Source organism: Equus przewalskii, chromosome 24, assembly GCF_037783145.1.
Source record: "Equus przewalskii isolate Varuska chromosome 24, EquPr2, whole genome shotgun sequence".
NCBI lineage: Eukaryota > Metazoa > Chordata > Mammalia > Perissodactyla > Equidae > Equus > Equus przewalskii.
This window is the reverse complement of record NC_091854.1, coordinates 33,893,145-33,913,996: the sequence shown is the minus strand read 5'-3', so window position 1 is coordinate 33,913,996 and position 20,852 is coordinate 33,893,145. Positions and strand designations below refer to the sequence as shown.

The 20,852-nt window shown below is 41.1% G+C and overlaps 1 protein-coding gene across 28 annotated transcripts in view; it reads left to right on the top strand.

Moving 5' to 3' along the window:
* Nucleotides 1-20,852, top strand: part of NFIA (nuclear factor I A) — a 520,766-nt gene that overhangs the window by 351,754 nt on the left and 148,160 nt on the right. For 22 of the 28 annotated variants that reach the window (XR_011532492.1, XR_011532488.1, XR_011532491.1 and 19 more), the window contains exon 3: nucleotides 3,806-3,871. The exons of the other annotated variants lie outside the window; for them this stretch is intronic. Coding sequence is in view for 15 of the 22 variants with exons in the window: in XM_070592351.1 (XP_070448452.1) it covers nucleotides 3,806-3,871 (66 nt within the window). In the remaining 7 variants the exon portion in view is untranslated. The remainder of the gene's footprint in view (nucleotides 1-3,805; nucleotides 3,872-20,852) is intronic. 28 annotated transcript variants of the gene reach the window in all.

The window sequence follows — 20,852 nt, the reverse complement described above, 5'->3', positions numbered from 1 at the left end:
AGCAGGGGGGACAGGACAAGAGAAAGAAAGAGACTCTTTTCTCAGAGCCCAGTTTCTCCTAGGAGATAACTTAAAATCCCTGTGGTACAATATAACAGAAGTGGCAATGGAAGAGAGAGGTGTACAATGAGAGCAGGACTGGAGAGCGGGATGTTTTCTTCTAGGTTGAGCACAGAGAAGATTTAGCAACATTCCATCTTTGCTTCATGCCGAAAGAACTTAAAATACGTGGAAGTGGTATCTGTGTTTTGCCTGATCAGTTTCACCATGTTGACATGTCTCTGTCCTCCTTCGCCTTTCCCAAAGGAGTGCTGTCTGAGGTTCCATGCTTAGGGAGCAGAAGCGAGGTTGGGAGCCAGAATATGCAGAGAAGTAGCAAATCCCGTCCGAGGTTTCTGTTCTTGTGTTGCACCACTTTATGAAAGCAAAGACTAATATGCAGGCCTTAGGATTTATTTTATTCCTTTCCCTAGTGGTTCTATTGATAGTGGAATGTCTTTGAGTACTCCAGCAGTATAGATGTAGGCGCCGTAAAAATGCACAGATAGATGGCCAGCGGTTCAATTAGGAGGTCTCAGCTCAGCCTCCTACATGCAAGCCTTGTCTATTTTAGGGTTAAATTTCTGCTCATAAGTTTTTTAAAAACCAAAAGAAACATTGCTTTTCAAGGTTAGGTTGAAGTCTAGGGTTCCTTAAACAAAAAACAAATCCCTAGATGGGAAAAAACATTGATAACCCTAATGTACTTCCTCACAATAGCATTTCCAACTCCGTTTAAACACACTTTAAATAATATTCTCTTCATTATAATATACAGATCTGCTGGCTTTCAACTAGTGAACCAGAGAAAGTCCCTGCCAGATATAAGATATGAGATATGGCATCCCATTCTAGGCAATTGGGTTTGTTTTCTGCGACCTCTAAATATTTCCGGTGGTGGGACTCAACTGACCATGTGGTAACTGTACGAGAGAATGACGTAAAGTTACCTCTACCACGTATAAAAAGAGAGAAGTAAGTTAATTGTTAACCTTCATGACAGCATTTTAATGCAAATGCCTAAGAGAGATCTTTCATTTGTATCCATTACGTACGGGTAGAAATTAATTTGTAATTCTGGTCGTCTGGTTGTCTCCATACTGAACAGCGGTTGGTGACCTTTTGCGATACCAGAGAAAAAGTCTGTGTGTCCTCAGCATAGAACAGCTCCGGGACGGGGTCATTTTGTTCCTTGTTGGTTCAAAACAGAAACGGCATTAACGGCCATGGTAGAAAATAATTAGCCAAGTTTTTAGGTCATTTAAGTTTTCTGGTAGATCTCTGGCTTTGCCTGTCCCTTACCAGGACGTTGTACTTCAGTATGCGGTCCTCAGATGGATAACACTATCTCTGGCTTTTGAATAAAACTGGAGAAATTAAATCCCGTTTTCAGTGTGGCCAGATGCCTCCTGCAGTGTCTGTGCCGAGCTTTCACAGGAGCGGCCCCTCCTGGACCAGCCCTGAGCCTGTTCCCGCCGCTCCTCCTTGGCTGTTGGTTCGCTTCTTTTTCTGTGGCTTTGAATTTAAACTTTCTTTGAACATACCTGGAGCCATCTTTTGTAGCTGTTCCTGTTTTATATAATCATGTTACATTTCTATAAAGATGAGTAGTGAGCCAAATGTAAAGAAAAGTAAAAAGAACATAGTCCACTTTTAGATTTTTAAAAAAATTTTTTGGATCTCATTATCCTTAATATTAATGGATAAGTATCAGAAAAGTAATTGGCTATTGTGTATTTAAGTTAATTGAGATAAAAAATATTTTTCCATTTGTTCGTGAAGTAGTGATTAATCATACATATATTACACCTGAAGGAATGTCAGCTAAGCTACCACATAGAAAGTTAGGTTTGCTAGTATTACTCCAGAGAAAATGATCTATTCGGCAAAATTTTATATATCTATTTTGGGACACGATCAGGAAGAATTTAACTTTCCATGAAACAAAATTAGGTATTTTCTTTAATTTTAATTATGGATATTGAGGGTTTAAAATTTTCTAGGACAAAAATAATAAAGGTATACCTTTGTCCTAAAACATGTTTAATTACGTCTCAGAATATTTAATTTGTAATTTTTAACAGCAAAATTACAGAACCTTTCCTTAGAAAAAGAGAAGGTGACCATGCCATGTTTTCAAATTGTTTGCTATAAAAGTAATGTTAACTTAGGGAGTTAAAATTTCAAATATGGTCCAATATAAATTTGCATTTCCGGCTTTCAGTGAAGGCTTTGTGTTTAATTTTGTGGTTCATTCATATGGATTTCTCTAGAGTTTTTGACCGATAAAGCTTTTTGTTTGTGTCTTCACTATGGTGATTATTACAGGATGATAAAAGCTGTCACTTTGTCAGACTTAAATAAGAATTCATATTTTCACAGTTTTTGCTGTTTGAACCTTTGAATCAATTTTTTCTATAGTCCCCAGATTAAGATCATCTAAAAACTTAAAAATAGACATTTTCTTAATAGTATTTCCCTATAATTAAAATCTTCATTTGCTTACAAGCAGGGAGCCTTTCTAAAGTGATAAATGAGCATTTCTGGAGCTGGGGTCACTAGTAGTGCTGCTTCTTTTTGCAATATCTCCAAGAAAGAGAATGGTAATGCTCTAACCTGTTGGAATAGAAGTAATATTTTCAATGTAGTCACAGTTTAGTGTCATGACCTTTTGATTTTGCGTTGAACCTCTTGCTGAAATGCGGTCAAATTTCAGACAGCCAATTATAACTTTGGGAAGTGAAAGTTCCAATCCAGGCTTTCTGGAGATATAGAGGTTTTTCTTAAAAAAAAAAAAAAATTTTTTTTTTTTTATATAATGTTATATACTGTTTCAAGTCCCAGAAAATGTTTTACATCAAAAAATTTTCCCCTTGAAATATTTTTCCTGATTTTTGTCTCCTAGCCCCCAAAAATGTATCATAACTATGCTTACTTCTAATTCTGTGACATTCTTTTGATCTAACTTAACTTTATCTCACTTTAAAGTTAAATGTAATTTTATTTTAAATTATCCCATTTAGAAGTTAAATTAATTGAATTAATTTTTATGGTTTGAAAATGATTGTATTTTTCAAATAAAAAAATAAATGAAATTCAGTAAATGTGCACAAGAACCTATTTTTGCTAACAAGCCCTTTTAGGATCTCTCAAATGCATTAGACCAAGAGAAAAATAATACTTATAAAGTGAGGGAGCCATGTACCTTTCCGAAGGACGTCTTTGAGTTATCCTGTTATTTCAAGGAAATGCGCTAGAATATTAGGACTCCTGTTTGTAACGGTGTTAGTCTGCATAGTCTGTTGCTGTAACTCACAGCTAAATACCGACAGAACTTGTTACTGTTGTTTGGGTTGCTTTTATATACCAACTTCAAAATATGTTTTGACACTTTATTATGTTCTGAATCGAGCCTCAGATGTGTGTCGTAAGGAAGGGAGTCTCTTTCAGGCGCTCGTCTGTAAACAATGGAGAGGAGCAGTTTGGAAATGGCCTCTGTGGAACCATTTCAGGTTAGGATCCCACACAAGCCAGCTGCCCTGGAGGTGTGAGCAGAACCCAGCGTCCTCTGCAGGGGCACGGCTGCTGCTGCTGGGCATTGTCCCTCTCTCTTTTCTAATTTCCTTTCCTTTTTCCCCCATCATGTCATTTCTGTGATGTTCTCATTCCTAGTTTGTGTGCTGGACCTTCTGAGAAAGTCTGGCACCTCTGGTCCACTTTTCCTCACAGAGCCTGTAATTTTTGGCTGTATTTTTATGTTTTTCAGATTCAAGTCAATCTGAAAGTCCCAGCCAGCCAAGTGACGCTGACATTAAGGACCAGCCAGAAAATGGTAAGTTTAGTTTGGGGCTCTAGCTGCGGCTCTGAGAGTGCACAGTAGCCAGCAGCCAGCCAAGTACAAAGGTTTCCCGTCTGCCCTGTGGGCAGCCCACAGCAGGAGCAGCTTTGAGGACTCGAGGCGTTCTTTGGACACTCCAGCAGACCCAGACCCTCTCGCCACATGCTGTCAAGTACACACGAGCGCCTTGGCCCCGGGAAAGTTCGTGGCTATGAGAGAAGCAGAATCTTTTACAACCTAAGAGAGGAGCCATGGCCTTTTCATTTTATTTCAGTTCCTTTTAAAGTGGCGAATGCCCCACAATCTTCTTCACTAGTGATTTGAGATCATTGACCAGTAAGTATTTTTGAGGCCTAGTGGGAGTTCAGCGCTTTTCTAATTCCTTTAAGAAAATGATCTCTAATTTTGAAGGCTTTTCCACTTTAAATTGTCTAAAATAAAACAGTAAGGGCACATGACAGTATTAAATTGTCAATTGCATAAATATATAAATTTTCTGTTGTAGGAACTCGATTAAAATAGAATGTATACTTTATATATGAATATAATACTGATAAAATATTGAATTTGTGGTATGCATTCCAAGTGTGAAAAAGATTGTCATAGGTTAGAATTTAAGATTGAGTAAAACTATCGGTTTCAATAAAACGAGAAGTAAACTAGATATCGATCTTATGCTAAAAATTGTATTATATACTTTCACAAATATCATCTCATGATTCCACAGAGCTCGTCCTTGGTGTAACTGGAATCTCTAATGGGGATGCTTGACCTTGAGGGGCCTGTGAGGGGCCTGTGGTATCCTGGTTAAAAGCTCAGGTGTTGTCAGACCTGTGTTCAAATTCTGCCTCCACTATTTCTTACTTTGTAATATTGAAGAGGTTATTGAACTTCTCGGTATAGATTTATTCCTCATCTTTAAAATAGTAGGGTAATAATATTACCCACCTGTTGAAGAACTAAATAAGATAATATGTACACATTCATATAGTTTATACTAAAAGCATTGTTGGCTGTTGTTCACTATTGCTCATTACTTTTCTTGTCAGTATAATCCACCATATTGCTTTTCACCTACTTAGAATGACCTCATTCCTCGGGGCTCTCCTCCTGTTATTTTTCTGTGCATTTTCCATTTCTGTCTCCTGATCTTTTGGAATAGGTGGGTAAACTGAATCATGTCAGTATCATGCTACAGAGGATGGAGCTCTCCACTTAGATATCCTCACGTTAATTTCTCAGGATTTGTTTCATTTCCCAAGCCTCGGAAATTCTTTCTAATGTTGCTGGGCTCCATCTGGCTGTTCCTCTCCTCATCTTGGTGTTTTGGTGGTGATTTTCCTTATCAACGTTGTCTTTTCAAAACAGTCATAAAAAAGAGATCTCTGAAGGCTTCTTTTAGTGTCATAAACTACATCTTATTTTTGCTAACATTTTAAAGTGATATTTATAGACTAGCTCCATTCTTCATTTCCCACCTGGCTTATAGCTGATGTCTGTTTTGTTTTTTTCGTGTATTATATTTATATATAATCTGCCTGAAGCTGTGTCCAGAGACATTCATTTTATTTTCATTTTTAAGAGTTTGTGGGTGGTAGGGTATATGGCCACCCCTCCAAGTGGCCTGTGATTCATTGTCTTCATGAAGTGGCCAACAAGCGGTTCACACAGAGGTGTAAATTGAGGGCATGAGGGCCTGGCACTCTGTCTGGAGCTGCCTGTGATACTGATCCCAAAAAGCAACCAGGATGGAGCCTGCATTTTTCTGCCAAAGGCACAGAGATATTATCCAAGTTCACTTTTAACCCCAAGTTACTTGGTGCTACCTCAAGGATTCCTGGTACCATTTTGGGGGGATCATGTGAGTTCAAAGAAAGAAAGTATTAATATCTAGGAGAGAGTAATAAAGTCCTTTATTTCAAAGAAAAAGAAGTAGAAGCTGCTTCATGTTTGACAATTCCAACTGAAGGTCAGACTAGAGGAACATCAGCCTCTTTGGGTTCCTCTCTCTGCCTTTTGTCAATCTCAGATGAAGTTATCGGAGGAAAAATGTCTCTTCCCTAGAGACATAGAATCCTCAAAGGAAAATGAATGAAGATTTCAGGACGAAGTACTTATGTGCATTAGATGAAGTTTTGGTGTTGCTTGATCAGGAGTGCTCTTTCTTTCTCATTACCCGGCTTATGGAAGATGAGTTCCTGAAAGTTTCATTTGTTTGTTTTGTTTTTGTTGTTAAAGAGGAAACTCTCGTAACGAATCAACAAAACTCTAAGAAAGTTTGGAATCTTGGTGGATGAAGAAGTGACAGTCTCTGGTCTTCACATAAGTGGGAACTCATTCCTCCTTCTTTATGTGTATGTGAGGGGAAATAATATTCTTTTTATCCCAGCTCTTGAGGAGAAAGGTAATGGGAAACGAATGGTATTTTCCTAGTAAACCATGAGAAATGGATAGACAAATGGTAACATGCTGTTTCATCCACAACCATAAATGAGGCCATGTAACTTTACCTAAAGTGGATGCAGCTGTTTCTTCCATGCCCAACGAGGTTGTTTTTTCTGTGGAATTTTTGCTTTCTTTTCTTGTACTCCCTTAAGACTCAACTGTAAAGGAAAACAAATCTTGTCCAATTAGAGCATTAGATGGGAATTTTGAAGGAATTATCTGAAGCCCAGAGATAAAATATAAAATTGGTGTACTATAATGATTAAAAACTCTGCCCTTAGAGTCAAACAGACCTGAGTTCAAGTGAAATGGTGGCAGTGACTTTGAATAAACTCTTGCCCCAACCTCGGTTTTCTTTTGAGTAAACTAGGAAAACTAAAAGACCATTCCTCATGAGTATTAAAATGAGAATATGCATGTGAAACAGCGTCATGCCTCTTTCCTGGGAAGGACTCAAGAAAGGTAACCTTTACTTCGCGCTGGTTCTGACACACACCTGTGATGAGTGCACACAGTCGAGGGGTCAAAACCTGGCGCCATGGAGTGGGAGAGGGATTGCGTCAGAAGTAAACAAAACTTGTAAAGCGTCCTTTGTGGATACCTGCTCTGTTCTGAATTGTCAGACATAGTCTCCTTGGTTCTGTCCATAATCCCCAAAGGGCCACATCTTACCGTTCGGGTCTCTTCCTCACATCCTGTCACTTCCCAGGGTGGAGAACTACAAAGGCCATTCAGAGTTGCTGGAACCTTCAAATGAGCGCTCAGGATGAAGGTGATCCTGGAAAGAAAAGTCTGCACCTAGATGTCTTTAACCTTAGCTGAGTTTTTCTTTGGCACAAACCAAATAGAATCTGGCTTATTAAAAACTATAAACTGATTAAGGGTAGGATTCATGACAAGTTCCTTTTATGACAGTCTTGCACAGTATGTAGTTCTGTGCCTTGAACTTAGTAGGCCCCTGGTATTTATTTGCTTAATAAATAAAATTAATAAGTAGATGAATATGTTGTTGTTATCCCCAAATATTTTTTGAGTGTCTGCTCACTGCTTATTTACCAAGAAGTTCTTAAGAAAAAAAAAACATTAATTAAAAAACCCTGGAGAAGCTGAAAGTCTAATTTGGGTGTGGGGAAAGTTGTAGGCAGACACATGGGCATACGTACACAGATATGACCAATAGCACCAGGAGGCCAAAGCTGGGGCCTGCCCTAGTGGCCACAATAGATCAAGTTGTTGCTCCGCCCTGCCCCTTCAGTGAGCAGCTGTGATCGGATGTGTGAAGTGCCATCCTGTTAGCTTATGCAGGATTACCCCAGGGAATACATCCCAACAGAGTTCTCAGTCTGACTGGTATCAATCAATTAATCCTTTTGCATATTTCTGGGTTTTCAAGAGCTCCTGAAGGTTTTAAGCCTTGTTTGTCGGACTTTGAGTTAGAACGTCTATTCAGACCACCTTTGTGAATTCCCATGATGTTCTTTGGCTACGGTTAAAAGCATTTATAGGATAGAACATTTGAAGTACCTGCTCGATATTTACAGGGCCTGTGGACGGTTCTCCAAAGCTTGCGTTCTGTGGTGCATCAGGGCAGTCATTAATGAGGGAAAAGCTCAGGTGAGAGCCCTCCTACTTAATTCAGGGCTTCTGTAGGGCCACGTGGAGTCACTGTCTCAGGCTAGCACAGTCCGACACGGGCACCCAGGAAGCACGCTCCCCCCGGGACTCACTGTGAAAGCACCCTCCAAGGAAAGACGAAGATGCGAGACTCCCTTTTCAGAAAAGAAAAGCTGTGTTCACGTGGTTTTTTCCCCCTATTTTCTCTCTCTCATCACCTGCGCAGCCTGCTAATAATAACTTCACCTTAGTGGTTTCTAAAATGTGATATTTATGACCGGGAAGCACAGTTGATGTTTGGATGATTTTCTGTGGGCTTAGTCCTGGTGGTGGTTCCTCGTTTATCTAGTAGTTGCACGTATGTTGGTGGCTTCAGCCTCAGATGGGCCTTTGCAGTCGGTGGAAGGCCGTTCTCGCCCCAGATTTTGAAAATTTCCAGCTTTACCTGCCAGTTTGAAAATCACCTGTAATATTGGTTGAATCTGGCTGTCATACTCACCATCTTCATTTGTGTCCTTCCCGTCTTACGTCGTTAAACTGGATATCATTGCTGAATGTTAATAGATGAACAAGGAGTGTGCTTGTCTTCAACCACTGTTGTAGTATCATTATTATCAATTAACTCATTTCTGTGAGTATTTTGAGTATTTCAATATTTATGAAATAACTTCTAAGGTTACTGACTTCCTGACTTAAGATTTGTATGTAGGATTCACTTTGTAATTTGAGGGTGAGGTAAGAGAACTATAAATTTCTGTTTCTCTTTTGGATAAACATTCTTTTATCTGATAATATTCTCTTAAAAAATTGCAGGCCCTCTGCTTTAGCTTTTTTTTTTTTTTTACTATTTCTCAAATATATAGTAGATATATTACAATATTAACAGGTAATGCGAAGGCAAAATAAAATTCCTAGTTCCAGACTCTAAGAATTGTCTCTTAACGCTGGATGGACTTCTTCAAGGAACTGTTTTGATTCATGTGTCATTTTTGTTTGGTCATTTTAAGGATTTTGGAGGCAATGCAACCTTACAGTTTGCATTTTACTGGGAAAGCAGGAACATTCTATCACCATTGACTTGGGTGAATAGAGTTTATCAACATCTCGTAATTTGCATGACTTTCTTTTGTATTTACCTAGCGACTGTTACTTTCTGCAGTGTTCTTTCAAAAACCCTGCAGGGACAGACATAGTAGAGTGACCACCAAAATAGCAGCAATAACAGTAACGATCAATATTCTAAAGTATGTAAAGGTCTCGACTCAGGGAGACATTAAAACCTAAATGACTTGTGGTTTCCAGATATGTCTAATTAAATTCTGACTGATGAATTTTCAGCAGGCAGTGGAGCTGGTCTCTCTTCTTTAAGATTAGACTAGGGAACTAGAATTTGGTTTGCTTTACAATTTTGGTTTAAGGCCAGGTGAATTCTGCTTTGTTAAATATTGTTAGCAGATGTCACCCATCGTTGTTTGCAGAGACTCTTTAGAAATGCCTCCAGACAAAGAACACCCTTGGATCTTGTCTTGTGAAAGATGAGGTACCAGGTGAGGCTGGAGGCTCCCCCACATGCATCCTGTGGTATAGGCTGTGCTGAGCTTTACTGTAGGACCCGGTGTAGTTAAGGAGCCTTTTCAACTGAAAAATAGGGAGGAAATTTGTAGTCATTTTAAAGAAGTGGTTTTACCTCACACATTATGGGTATTTTATTGTCTACATACAGAGGATAATTGGATGAATAGACTTGAAGTGCTTGGCTAGTAGCCAAAATAGGCAATGTTTTAGACCCTATTCCTCTCATTTCCAAATTCTAAAATGGACTATCTGGGTGGTCTGTTTCAGACATTCCCTGCCCGGCAACCCTTCACACACAAATAGTTACAGAGGAAAGAAGAAATAAACGGATTTCTTTCTGGTCCTCAAATCCATTTGTGCCTGGACTCTTGTCCCAGGAAAGACAATCTTTCAGCCCATTGGATGTAACATTCCCAGTAGAACAGCATTTTTAAGTGTGTGTTTATAGGTTATATGGGGTTGTGTAAATATATCCATAGATCTCGATTCTAAAAATATGAAGCCATATGATTCATGTAGTATTTGAATTGGGCTCAGAAAAGGAATCACAGAAGGGGCCATCATCCAGTTTCACAGGATGGGAGAAGGTACACCTGGTGTTTGGCTGCAGCTCCATCTGGTATTGCTCTGTTTCCCCTGTAATCAAAGCCTGGAACCGTCCTGATAGGACCCTGTGACAGAGACATCCTTAGAAGACCTGCAGTGTACTTGGAGTGGTCGCTTTCACGTACCTGCCCACCAGTTAAAAAAAAATAAGCATGCCTGACTACCAAGGGGGCTAGTTTGGGTCAGGAGTAGTGTATGAGCTTTCCTTACCACAAATAGTAAGGTCTGATTTGACACCTGAGTGTGAATTTGTTGTTTTTAAAGCCTGCGTATTATTTTTTGAAAGGATTTATCCATTTATGGATAATATTAGTAAACTAAATGTAATATAAATAATTTATTTGGGGATTTGGAGTCACTAATCCAGATTGATGAGTTGTCTGCTAGAAAAATTCGTGTGGCCCCAAGGATTTTTGGCACCTCTTCTCTCTACAGCTTCTTCATTCTTTTTCTCTTCTTCAGGTTTTACTCAGCTCCAGGCAGCTCTGTGCCCTTGGCATTAGCTTGTCATTAAAGAAATCTATGGGGACATTGCACATAGAGGTGGGGGGGAGGGGTAATATCTCTCGCAGATGAATCTGCCCCATCTCAGTGTTAATTTCTGTACTTGGTTGATTTTAGTCCAAAGGGAACAAGGAGTCTCATGTGCTTTATCTGCAGGCATCACGGGCGTTGTGTGGCACACGTCCAAAGAGAGAAGTGTAAAGGGTGTTGTGGTGAGGCAAAATGGGAATAGACTTCCAACAACCTCTCCACGAAGGAAAGTCAGTGTTTTCTTTGATCTCTGTATGTATTTTGCATCCAGAGAGCTTCTCAGCAAGCAGCATGTGTAAACTCAAGAGATGAGCAAGGAAAAAGCCAAATCACAGGTCCCAAATAGGTCAGATCAGCAAGGGAGAGTTACCATTACAAGCCTGATGCCGAGTATCTGTTAAGGAAGTCAGTTGTCAAGTCACTTAAAGACTTGTACCTCAATCTTCTCATAAGTCATTCAGTAGACGGTTATGAAGAATCTGCTGGTACATTTGTACTGTGTACTGGATTCACTGAGGACATACAACGATAGGTCACACATCCTGTCCTTGAGAACCCAATAATCTAGTAAGGGGGAAAGTCTTCATTCATTCATTTGAAAGATATTTATCAAGTGCATTGTAAGAACCACTTAGCAAAACAAAGTCTTTTGCCCCAGTGGCACTTCTAGGGAAGGAGGAGACACTGAACTAGCTTATGTGTATGTAATATGCCAAGTGGTGTTAAGTATTGTGAAGACGAAGCAAGGTAGGGGGATAAACAGTGGACCACACAGGGACTGTTTTACAGAGGGTGGTCTTTTTGCAGGGTCTTTCTGGTCTGTTGACATTTGAGCTAAGACCTGACGAAGGTAAAGAGGAGCACCACACAGATGTTAGAGCCTGTTGTTCTGGAAAGAGGGAACAGTGCATGTGAAGGCCCTGAGTGTATTGAAGGAGCAGTAAGGGGACGTGGGGGCGTGAGGGTGTGAGTGAGATTGGGTAGCAGGAAGCCAGATTATATTGGACCTTGTGGGCCAAGGAAAGGACTTGGCAAATCCTTGATAAGCCATGGCATGCTCTACAGAGGAATGCATACCAAATCCATCTATTTCTTGATCCAGGGGTTGTGTCTTGAGCCCTACGATGTGTTAGATGCTTCAAGTTCAGGGGTGAGCAAAGCAAAAAGGCCTCTTTCATATGTTGAAGAACGAGACTTGTCTGCCACAGCAGTATCTTTTATGGTCCCAAAGCTGTCCCCTTATGATGAACTATGAAGAGCTGAGTCACCTGCCTGGCATCTTTGGCTTCACATGCCCGCTCGTGCAAATGATTCCTTTTCATTTAAGGGAGGTCTAAATTTGTGGGGCTTCAGCTTCACCCTTATCTCATGAGGCCATTCAGATTGTAAGCCCCCAGGTCTGAAGGACATTTACCACAAAGCTTGATTTTTCTCCCTAGTAGTTGCCAGACTTAACAAATAGAAATACAAGATGCCAGGTTAAATTTGAATTTCAGGTAAACACTGAATAATTTTTTTAATATTACATGGCTTATACTTATACAAAAAAGTATTCGTTGTTGATCTAAACCAAGTCGCGTATTTTGTCTGGCAGCCAATCCTCACTCTCCACATGCTCCCACACAGGCTGCAAGGCAGTAGTAAGAGCAGGGTATGAAAGGGTTTGGTCAGTCTGTGATGATTTCAGTGATCTCAAAGGGTCAGACCACTGGAGTTCAGCCCGCTGAAAGTGAACTTGGAAAGAGTACCACCAAGTTCTAATGAACCGACTGATTAAATTCCATTCCTCCTGTATCTGCTGGTAGCACACCCAGTAGTTGTCCTGGAACAACGAGCCACTTGCGTGGCACCGTCAGTAGGTACAATACGTGGTTGAGGGCCACTCTCCCTCCACAAGTGAGCGTGTAAGTTTGATTAGCGGGATATGAATTGAGTGAGCCCTTCGGACAGTGCATGAGTCCCTTCTTCAAATGTAGAGGAAGTGTGCCTTCTCACAAGACCCAGTTATTGGCAGACTATTGCCTCATGAAAGATGATGAAAGCGGAAAACCAGTCAAATAATCAAGCACTGGGAAATTCCGCATTCAGAGGTGAAGTAGAGAAAAGACATTTCAGATAAACTTGAAAACAGAAGGTGCTGTGTTTTTCCTGTGCTGTATGAGAAACTTAATATGTATGTTTTCGTTTGTAATCCAGAACTGTTTCCTGAGTCTGACAAAATTTGCCTGAACGTGTTATAGAACAGGGTGAAATCTTTGTACCCTCCTATTTTATGAAAAAATAATGTTCAGAGCCGGCCTGGTGGCATAGTGTTAAGTTTGTGCACTCTGCTTTGGTGGCGCAGAGTTTGTGGGTTTAGATCCTGGGTGCAGACCCACACGTCACTGTCAAGCCATGCTGTGGCTGCATCCCACAAAAAATAGAAGAAGACTGGCATAGATGTTAGCTCAGGGCCAATCTTCCTCACACGTGAACAAAAATAATAATTATGTTCACACATTCAAGGAATGTTTTGGAGAGTAGGTTAAACTCTCTCGGCTTTAGAGCCAGATGATGACAAAAATAATGATTTTGGTGATAACGATCGTGATAATAGCTCATGTTCCCTGTGGACTTTCTGGGTGCTGGTCTGTTAGTTTGAGTCCTTCAAGAAGAGTGAGCCCTGATGGGATTAGATGTGCAGGGGTCATTGGGGTAGAACCTGTGAACTGTGAAGGGAGGAGAAAGAGTAGGCAAGGAGAGGCTTCAAATCACAGTACTGATCTGACACCTGTGGAAGGACGAGGGGAAGCAGGGAGGAGCGGGGAGGAGGAATCCCAGACATCAGGAAGCTTCCGAGAACGTTCCATCAGGCTAAGGGAGATTCTTTGAGCCAGTCACCTGTTAGAAAAGTTCTTTGTCCCATGGGAATGGGTCTGCACTGGTGTCCTTCCTTTAGTCATTGGCTGGGAGCCTGGAGGAAGTGTGGCCTTCAGACAGGTGTAGCGGTGGACGCCGAGGGAAGGCAGCTTGGGGTCGTCAGGCAGGGATGCTCTTTGCAGCAAGTGATTCCAGTGGCTCACTTTAATGGCCACCACAGCAAGGCACTGTGCTAAGACCTCTATGTTTGTGATGGTATTTAATCCTAATACAGCGCTATGGAGGTAGGTCCATTGGTGTGCTCGTTTTACAGATGAGGAAACTGAGATGAGGATTTAAATAGCTTGCCCACTGTCAAGAAGGCAGAGTGTTCAGACTTACTGTAACTCCGGTCTAATTGCTTAACCATTACCTGTATTATAGAAAGAATAGTATTCAAACTCTGGTTCTGTAACTTATTGATTGTGTAAATTGGGACAAGTGATTTAAACTCTTGGACTTGTGTTTCCTCATCTGTAAGCTGGGATGTTACCACCTTGCCAGGAACTGACGTTTTTGTTGCTGTTTTGTTTTGATCTTGAATGATGTTAGTTCCTCTTCCTTCTCATGTTGCTCTGTCATCTGGGATCATTCTCTCTCCTTTTATTCCTTACCTCATCCCCCCAGGTGTCTGCCTCAGCCTTGTTCAGGTGCCACAGGCTCTGTTATGTCCTCAGAACTAGCAGGACTGTTTCTGTGCAGGTTATCTGTAGGAATGTATATTTGTAGGAATGTATATGTACATAATGAGTATATGGACGTATGTATGACGTGCCCCGAACTTGTACTCACCCACAGTGGATCCCCAGTAAAGTGTAGCCCTAACCTTCTCTCTCATCCGCCTCATTGCCTCATAGACATGGACCATGTGCTAGTAGGAAACCTAGAATATACTTTTTCTTGTTTTAAATTTTTTTGGCAAAATTACCTTCTCATTTTTCTTACGAACGTTCTTTACTCTTTAGCTTCAAGTGTTATGAGTATATGCCTCTACAATGGATATTTTTTAATGATGTATTAAATTCTCATTTGATTTTTCTCCTGTAGGTGGAAAGTATAAAATGAGATTAGTTGTAAGGTATTTATACCAGATGCTATTATGTTTGTTGGATGGCTTAAAACAATTATGAGTGCCAATAAATTTGAAAGTATTTCAGTTGTGAGAGATGTAGGAATGTAGTTTTATTGAAGACATAAAATGTTTATTTCTATTCCCCATTTTTTTGTGCAGTACGATAGAAATGTGAAGCTCATCCCTTTGATTTTAGATTTCTGAATTATTTAAAAGAATTTGTGAATTTTGCATTTCAAGTGAGCAAAACAAAGTTCTTTAGGATGTCTGATTCCTAGCATGTCCCCCGTTCACAGATCATGTAAACTCTGTAGAGACTTTTAGCGTCTTTTATAATCGCAAATGTAGTCCAAACTGAAAGCTTTTCAATTTAATGCATTCTTACAGCTTTGGACTATAAGTAAGATCTTCAACGGTAGAGAGGGCGACAGTGAAGCACTTTATTGTCAGAACATCAGTCAGTTCTAAAAGTGTCAGTGCCCAGAACATGCATGTCTTTGATTTCTAGTGGATGTGCAAATTGGTGTCATGAATATGTGTAAGTAAAACTCAGCACACCCTAACACACAGTGGTTGCCACCTGGTGGTCCTTGAAGGGGACCAAAGGAAAAACCTTAAGAGAAATTAGGCATTTTTTTCCCTAGAGAAAGCTACAGCGGCTGAAGGTTGTGCTTTGACCCTGTTTGTGGACTCACTGGTTATCTTGCGCTTCTGGAGACCCCGTCTGGCAGTTACAGTTTGGGTTCATCTCATTAAAGGTGGGGGAGAGATGAATTACCCATTACTTAATAAAGATCATAACTATTGTGAGAAACAGGCTCCAGTAGAGGAACATCTTACAAGATGTCCTGAATGGTGAGGAGATACAGAAGCCTCTGCTGTAGACAGTGCTTTATAATCACCTTTAACTTTCTCTCACAGAAGGAGAGGGAAGAGGAAAGCTAGTACCAACCAATAAGAGCCAGTGAAGACTGGTTGTGCTTGGGGGCTGCCCATCATCTCCATGTGTCCCCCATTCATTCTTTCAACAGATTCTGTTGAGTTCAGTTCTATCTGAGCAGAGTTGATAGTGAGGGTCACTGGAGAAAGCAGCTCCAAATGGAGGACTCGGACGTTGCTTCTCTACATGAACTGACCAGCAAAGCATACTTTTTTAACAAAGTTTAGGTAGCCTAATCCTACCTAACTGTGCAGAATGGGCTCAGATCTCTTTCTACATGGATTCTTTCTGTCATGTTATCTTAATTTGGCATAATCTAAGGGTAGAGAATGAGGAGTGTGAGGTTCAGGGAGGTTGAGGCACACGTCCATGGTCAGCAGCAAGTGAGTGGCCGAGGAAGTGCTTGTCTTCCTGACGCTCTCCGAGGGAGAGCTCTGATGTTAAACAGAGATGATGGGGAATGAGGGGCATTGGAATATTTGGAATGCCTTATACTCAGCAATTGTAATAATCTCAAATCATTTGAACCATTAGGTTTTCAGTGTATTTTCTCTGTGTCCTGTCGCCTCTGCCAGGGAAGTGGTGAAGTTGGAGTTGGGGAATTGTGGGGAATAATGCACTTATAGTGATGGTGGTGGTGGTGGTGGTGGTGGTGGTGGTGGTTGTGGTTGATTAGGTAAAACCAGACAATGTGTACTTATAACTGAACTTCGACAAATGAAAACAGGAATATGTCACAATATGCTGAAAGTGAAACCTCTAAGAGAGGGTTGCAGAAGTCCACGCTTCCATTGGGTACCTTATATACTGAGGGCAGAGGTGACCATGTGACATAGGTACCAAGTGAGGGAGATGGCGTTATTAATAACCAAGTCATCATTACTTTTAAGAAGATGCAAAAATAGATATAAAGATAAGCCCCGGGGTGTTCTTTGGGGATCCCTAATGTGTTTTGAGGAGACCACTCTTCCAGACTGTAGACTCCTTGAGGGCAGAAACTGATATTTGTCTTGTATTCCAGACATGATGTCTGGCAATCAATCAGTATTTCTGGAGTGATTGAATAAGTGAGTAAATGAGCGAATGAATGGATCTTGTCCTCAGAAGTTTAAAGTCCTTTTTTTAAATTGAGATATATTTGACATATAACATTGTGTAAGTTTAAGGTGTGCGACGTGTTGAGTTGATGCATGTATGTTGCTATATGATTGCCATTGTAGCGTTAGTGAATGTGTCTTTCTTGTCACATAATTGTCATTTCTTCTAGTGCTGGGAACAGTTAAGGTCTAGTCCTCAGCAAGTTTAATATTCACAGTAGAGTTCTCTTGGCTGTAATCACTGCACTGTGTAGGAGGTCTCCAGGACTTATTTGTATATTGGTTGGAAGTGTGCACCCTTAAGCAACATCTCTCCCATTCCCCATCCTCCAACCCCTGGTAACTACCATTTTAGGAGTTTAAAGAGGAAAATAATATATAATTATAGGTAATTCCTCCTCCTTCTAATTCATCCTCTCTTAATCACACATATATTTATTAATTTATGTGCTAATCCTTGTGTTAGGTGATGGAAATATAAAGGTAAATGAGATGCAGACTCAATGCTTATCAAGTACATATTCTAGTAAAGGTGACAGGTATTTTCATAGATATTTGCCATAAAATGTGACTGTGATCTCCTGAAGGTATTTGGACACTGTTTGGGGCACATGATGGAGGTGGGTGCAAGTGATAGCTGTGCAAGAGGCAGCGATAGTTAAGTGGTAGGTGTTCATAGAAGAGCTTTATTAAGTATTTGATCTAAATATTGAAGTGTGTATGTATGTGCCCATGTGTTTCCTATGGCCTCCTTGCCCCTTAGAATTAGTTCAAAATCCCCATTTCACACTCTGAGGAAATCCAAAGTCCACCCCAGGATTTCTGCATATTTCTGGCAGGGCTTTCAGGCTGTTTCCCCTCTAGCTCCCGGTTCCTGCACCTGCTGAGTTAGTTTAATTGGTATATCTTCTCTAAACTGTGCAATACTCTCTCCTGTGTCCTGCACCCCAGAGGTGGGGTTCAGCCCCTTCTCTGTATTTCTGTACTTTGCACACGTAGAAATTATGTAAGGAACTGACTTTGGTGAAGTTGTAGGGTGATGGAGTTGGGGAGGGAGCACATATATTATGTCTCAGAGCACAAACCACTTCACATGGATTTTAAACAAGTCTGTTCTTAACCCACTTAGGCCACTGTGCAAGTTACCATTGCCCTCCCGTCTCTCTCTTACCTTCTCCACTCTGGGCCTCTTTTTGTTCTTGTTTAGTTCTAAATGCAGAGGAGGTTCACTATTTCTTACTTCCTTGAGCTTTGCAAACTTATGTTCTTGGTGGTCTGCTTTATTAATAAGAAATGTACCATCAATGTATTTTCCTAATCAGTGAATTCTGGTCCTCCTGATAAAATAATAAATGGGGTTTGCATTTTATCTATGTGTGAGAGGGAAGATGCAAGGTCCTTGTTAAGCAAAAAGAGCATTTGACCCCCCACATAAGGCTCGGTTTGGCTAGGGCATCATGTTTCTGAACAGTTTCTAAGGCACCACTCGTATCGTGTTTAATTCTTGGATGGCCAGTCACCCAGCATGTTTTCTTTGGATGGGAGCTTGCTGACTGACTGGCTGACAGATAGAGAGCATCCATAAATGAGAGACGAAAATGACATGAAAATGTGGCTTCTTTGGCATCCACCTTTCAACCTAGGCCTTCAGCGCTTTCCTCTAATTCTATCTAGTTGATGTTGGACAGAAACTAATACAGTTAAAGAGAACTTCATGTAATCTGACTAACATTCTTAGAACATGATGCTCAAGGTTTTCTAATCAAGGATATTTGCATTTGCATTTATAGAACAGTTAGAGCCAGAATTCTGTGCACGTGAGAGTCCTTGCTCTGAGAATGACATTTCCAAGCTGTCAAAGTCTGATGCGCTGAAAGCTAAAAGTGAAATTGCCTTTTCTTCTGTAAATATTGAAGAAAAGGCTTAGCATGGCACCAGTGAATTTGGTGGCCAAGTACTCGCCTGCTGGGTTGGAATCAGAGAAGGTCCATTTGTTGAGTTTAAATTGTCATGAAATTCAAGCCTGAGGAATGCAGTGAGAAAGTAGTACAAGCAGTCACAGCCCACACTTTCCTCTGGCCACGCGGCCACTTGGACACTATTGACTCATGCACTGTCATTCAGGGTATAAGCAAGTGCATGAATCTGTGCGACCTGACTCTCCTTAAGGCCAGTTTCTTGGTGTTTACAGTGCACTACAGAAGTACTCACACTAATCTTCACATGTTGTATTGACCCTTTCAGCCAGAGTATGTTTGGTAAATATCTGCTGCAGGCTAGACCGTGTTGCAGGCGTTAGTTCCAGGACTGCTGACGCCTGGAGAAGTAGAGCGATATGCCTGAACAGCACGTGGACTGAAGCAGAGTGAGACCTGCATGTCCCGTTCCTTGTCCAGCATTCTTTCTACCACATTGTTACTCTGCTTTTCTTAGACTTACTGCTTTTCCCCCTAAAATAAAGTCAGAATGTTACTTGAAAGCCTATTGAAATCATTCTTTTAATTTTCCAAGTTGTAAAGTTTATTGAAAATCATTTGTTTAGAATTTTAAATCCAATTATCGCAGTTTTAGCATTACATTTATTTGTGTGATTCTCTGAGCAATGTGTGCAAAGGTCAACGTTCTCATATAGTGGATCATAAGCTCCATGAAGGCAAGGGCTGCTTATCCTTTTCACTCACCATCTTTCCTTAGCCCAGCGCCTGCAACGTAGTGTGTGTTGGTGACCGTGTGTTGTAAATGCAGAGCTGAATGAATCTCTTATGCCTTATGATATCCCTGTTGTCTGGTGCGCTGTGCATGTGGCGTAATCTCTCCATCAAAGTCTGCTGCTGGAGAGATTCTAAGTGATGTTGTCCATGTCCAGTGGGCCTCTGCTTAGAGCTAGGACTTCCCAGCCCAGCTCCTGCTGGACTCAGTGCTTAGATATCCAGCTAAGCAGCTTGCAGTTTGCTTGCTATGCTCTGGCAGGTCCTTCATTTGACACCTGGAGGCCTGCAGGCTGCAGACACAGGATGGCTTTGTGGCAGGACAATTGCTGCCAGTCAGGGAGGAGAGGTCCCCCTGGAACCTGGCTGGGACTAGCAGGAGTTCAGGCTCCACACTTGGTGGTCTTCTCTTCTTACCTCCACCACTGTCCTCATCTGCCCACAGCCATCAGCTTTCCTGAGGGCAGCACTCCAACAGAAAATTCTGTGTGAAGCAGAACTGGGTGTAACTAGTCAAGTGTGAGATAAACACGTGCCATGTGGCAAAGCTCACTTTGACATGACAGGATCTTTGCAGTCTAAGAGCTTGAGCAGAGAAGGGAAAGCAAGAAGAAAACAGAAGCAGGTTTTGTGTTAGCGTTTGAGCAAGGGCCTGTGTGATAAGAAATGCCAGTGCGTATTAGTTTAATAAATATCTTAAACTCTACTCTGTGGAAAAGCCTGAATGTAAGACATGGTGTCTCTTGTTCACTCTTCTTTCTCATGATCTTCTGGGGTAAAGAGCATGGATAAAATCTGAAGAGGTGGTGAGTTTGATAATTCTTCTTCTTGGAGGAAACTGGTTTTTGAGAGGAAGAGTTTAGTCCTCTGATTTGGGTCTTGACAGGTGCATGGGTGGATGAGGGACAAGACACCTGGGCCTCAACATTGTTGCTTGCCTGGTTGTGAAATGCTTTTAAAACATGCAGACCTGGACTTCTCCATTTACTAACTGTAACTGACCTTGGGAAAGCTACTTGACCTCTTTGTGCCTTGGCTTCCTTGCCTGTGAAGCGGTTAGTGGTTCTTGCCCTTTCTTGGCACCCGAGGGTTTGGTAAGGGTACAATGAGATGGTGTGTCTGCAAGCACTTTGCAAACAATCAAGCCGTGTATAAAGTGGCTGTTGTAATAACCTTGGGTCATCAGGAATTCCTTCATTTCCTTCCCCTGTCACCTGTAAAACGCTTGGAGGACAGTGGGTCCACTCCACATTCTTTTTCTTTTAGCCTAACAGTGCTCATTTTCAGGTGAATGTGGTTACAAGGCTGTTGCATGGGAAGTGAAGGCTCCTGTCTCATGGGAAGCTTATGCTGCCACTTGTCACACGACTTCACCCCAAGCCTCACAGCCCTAAGGACACTGGAAAGTGCTCTTCCTGTGTTTGCTGTGGCACCACTTTCATCATCTTTTCTGAACTAAGCTGGAATTCTAAAATTGTCAAAGGTA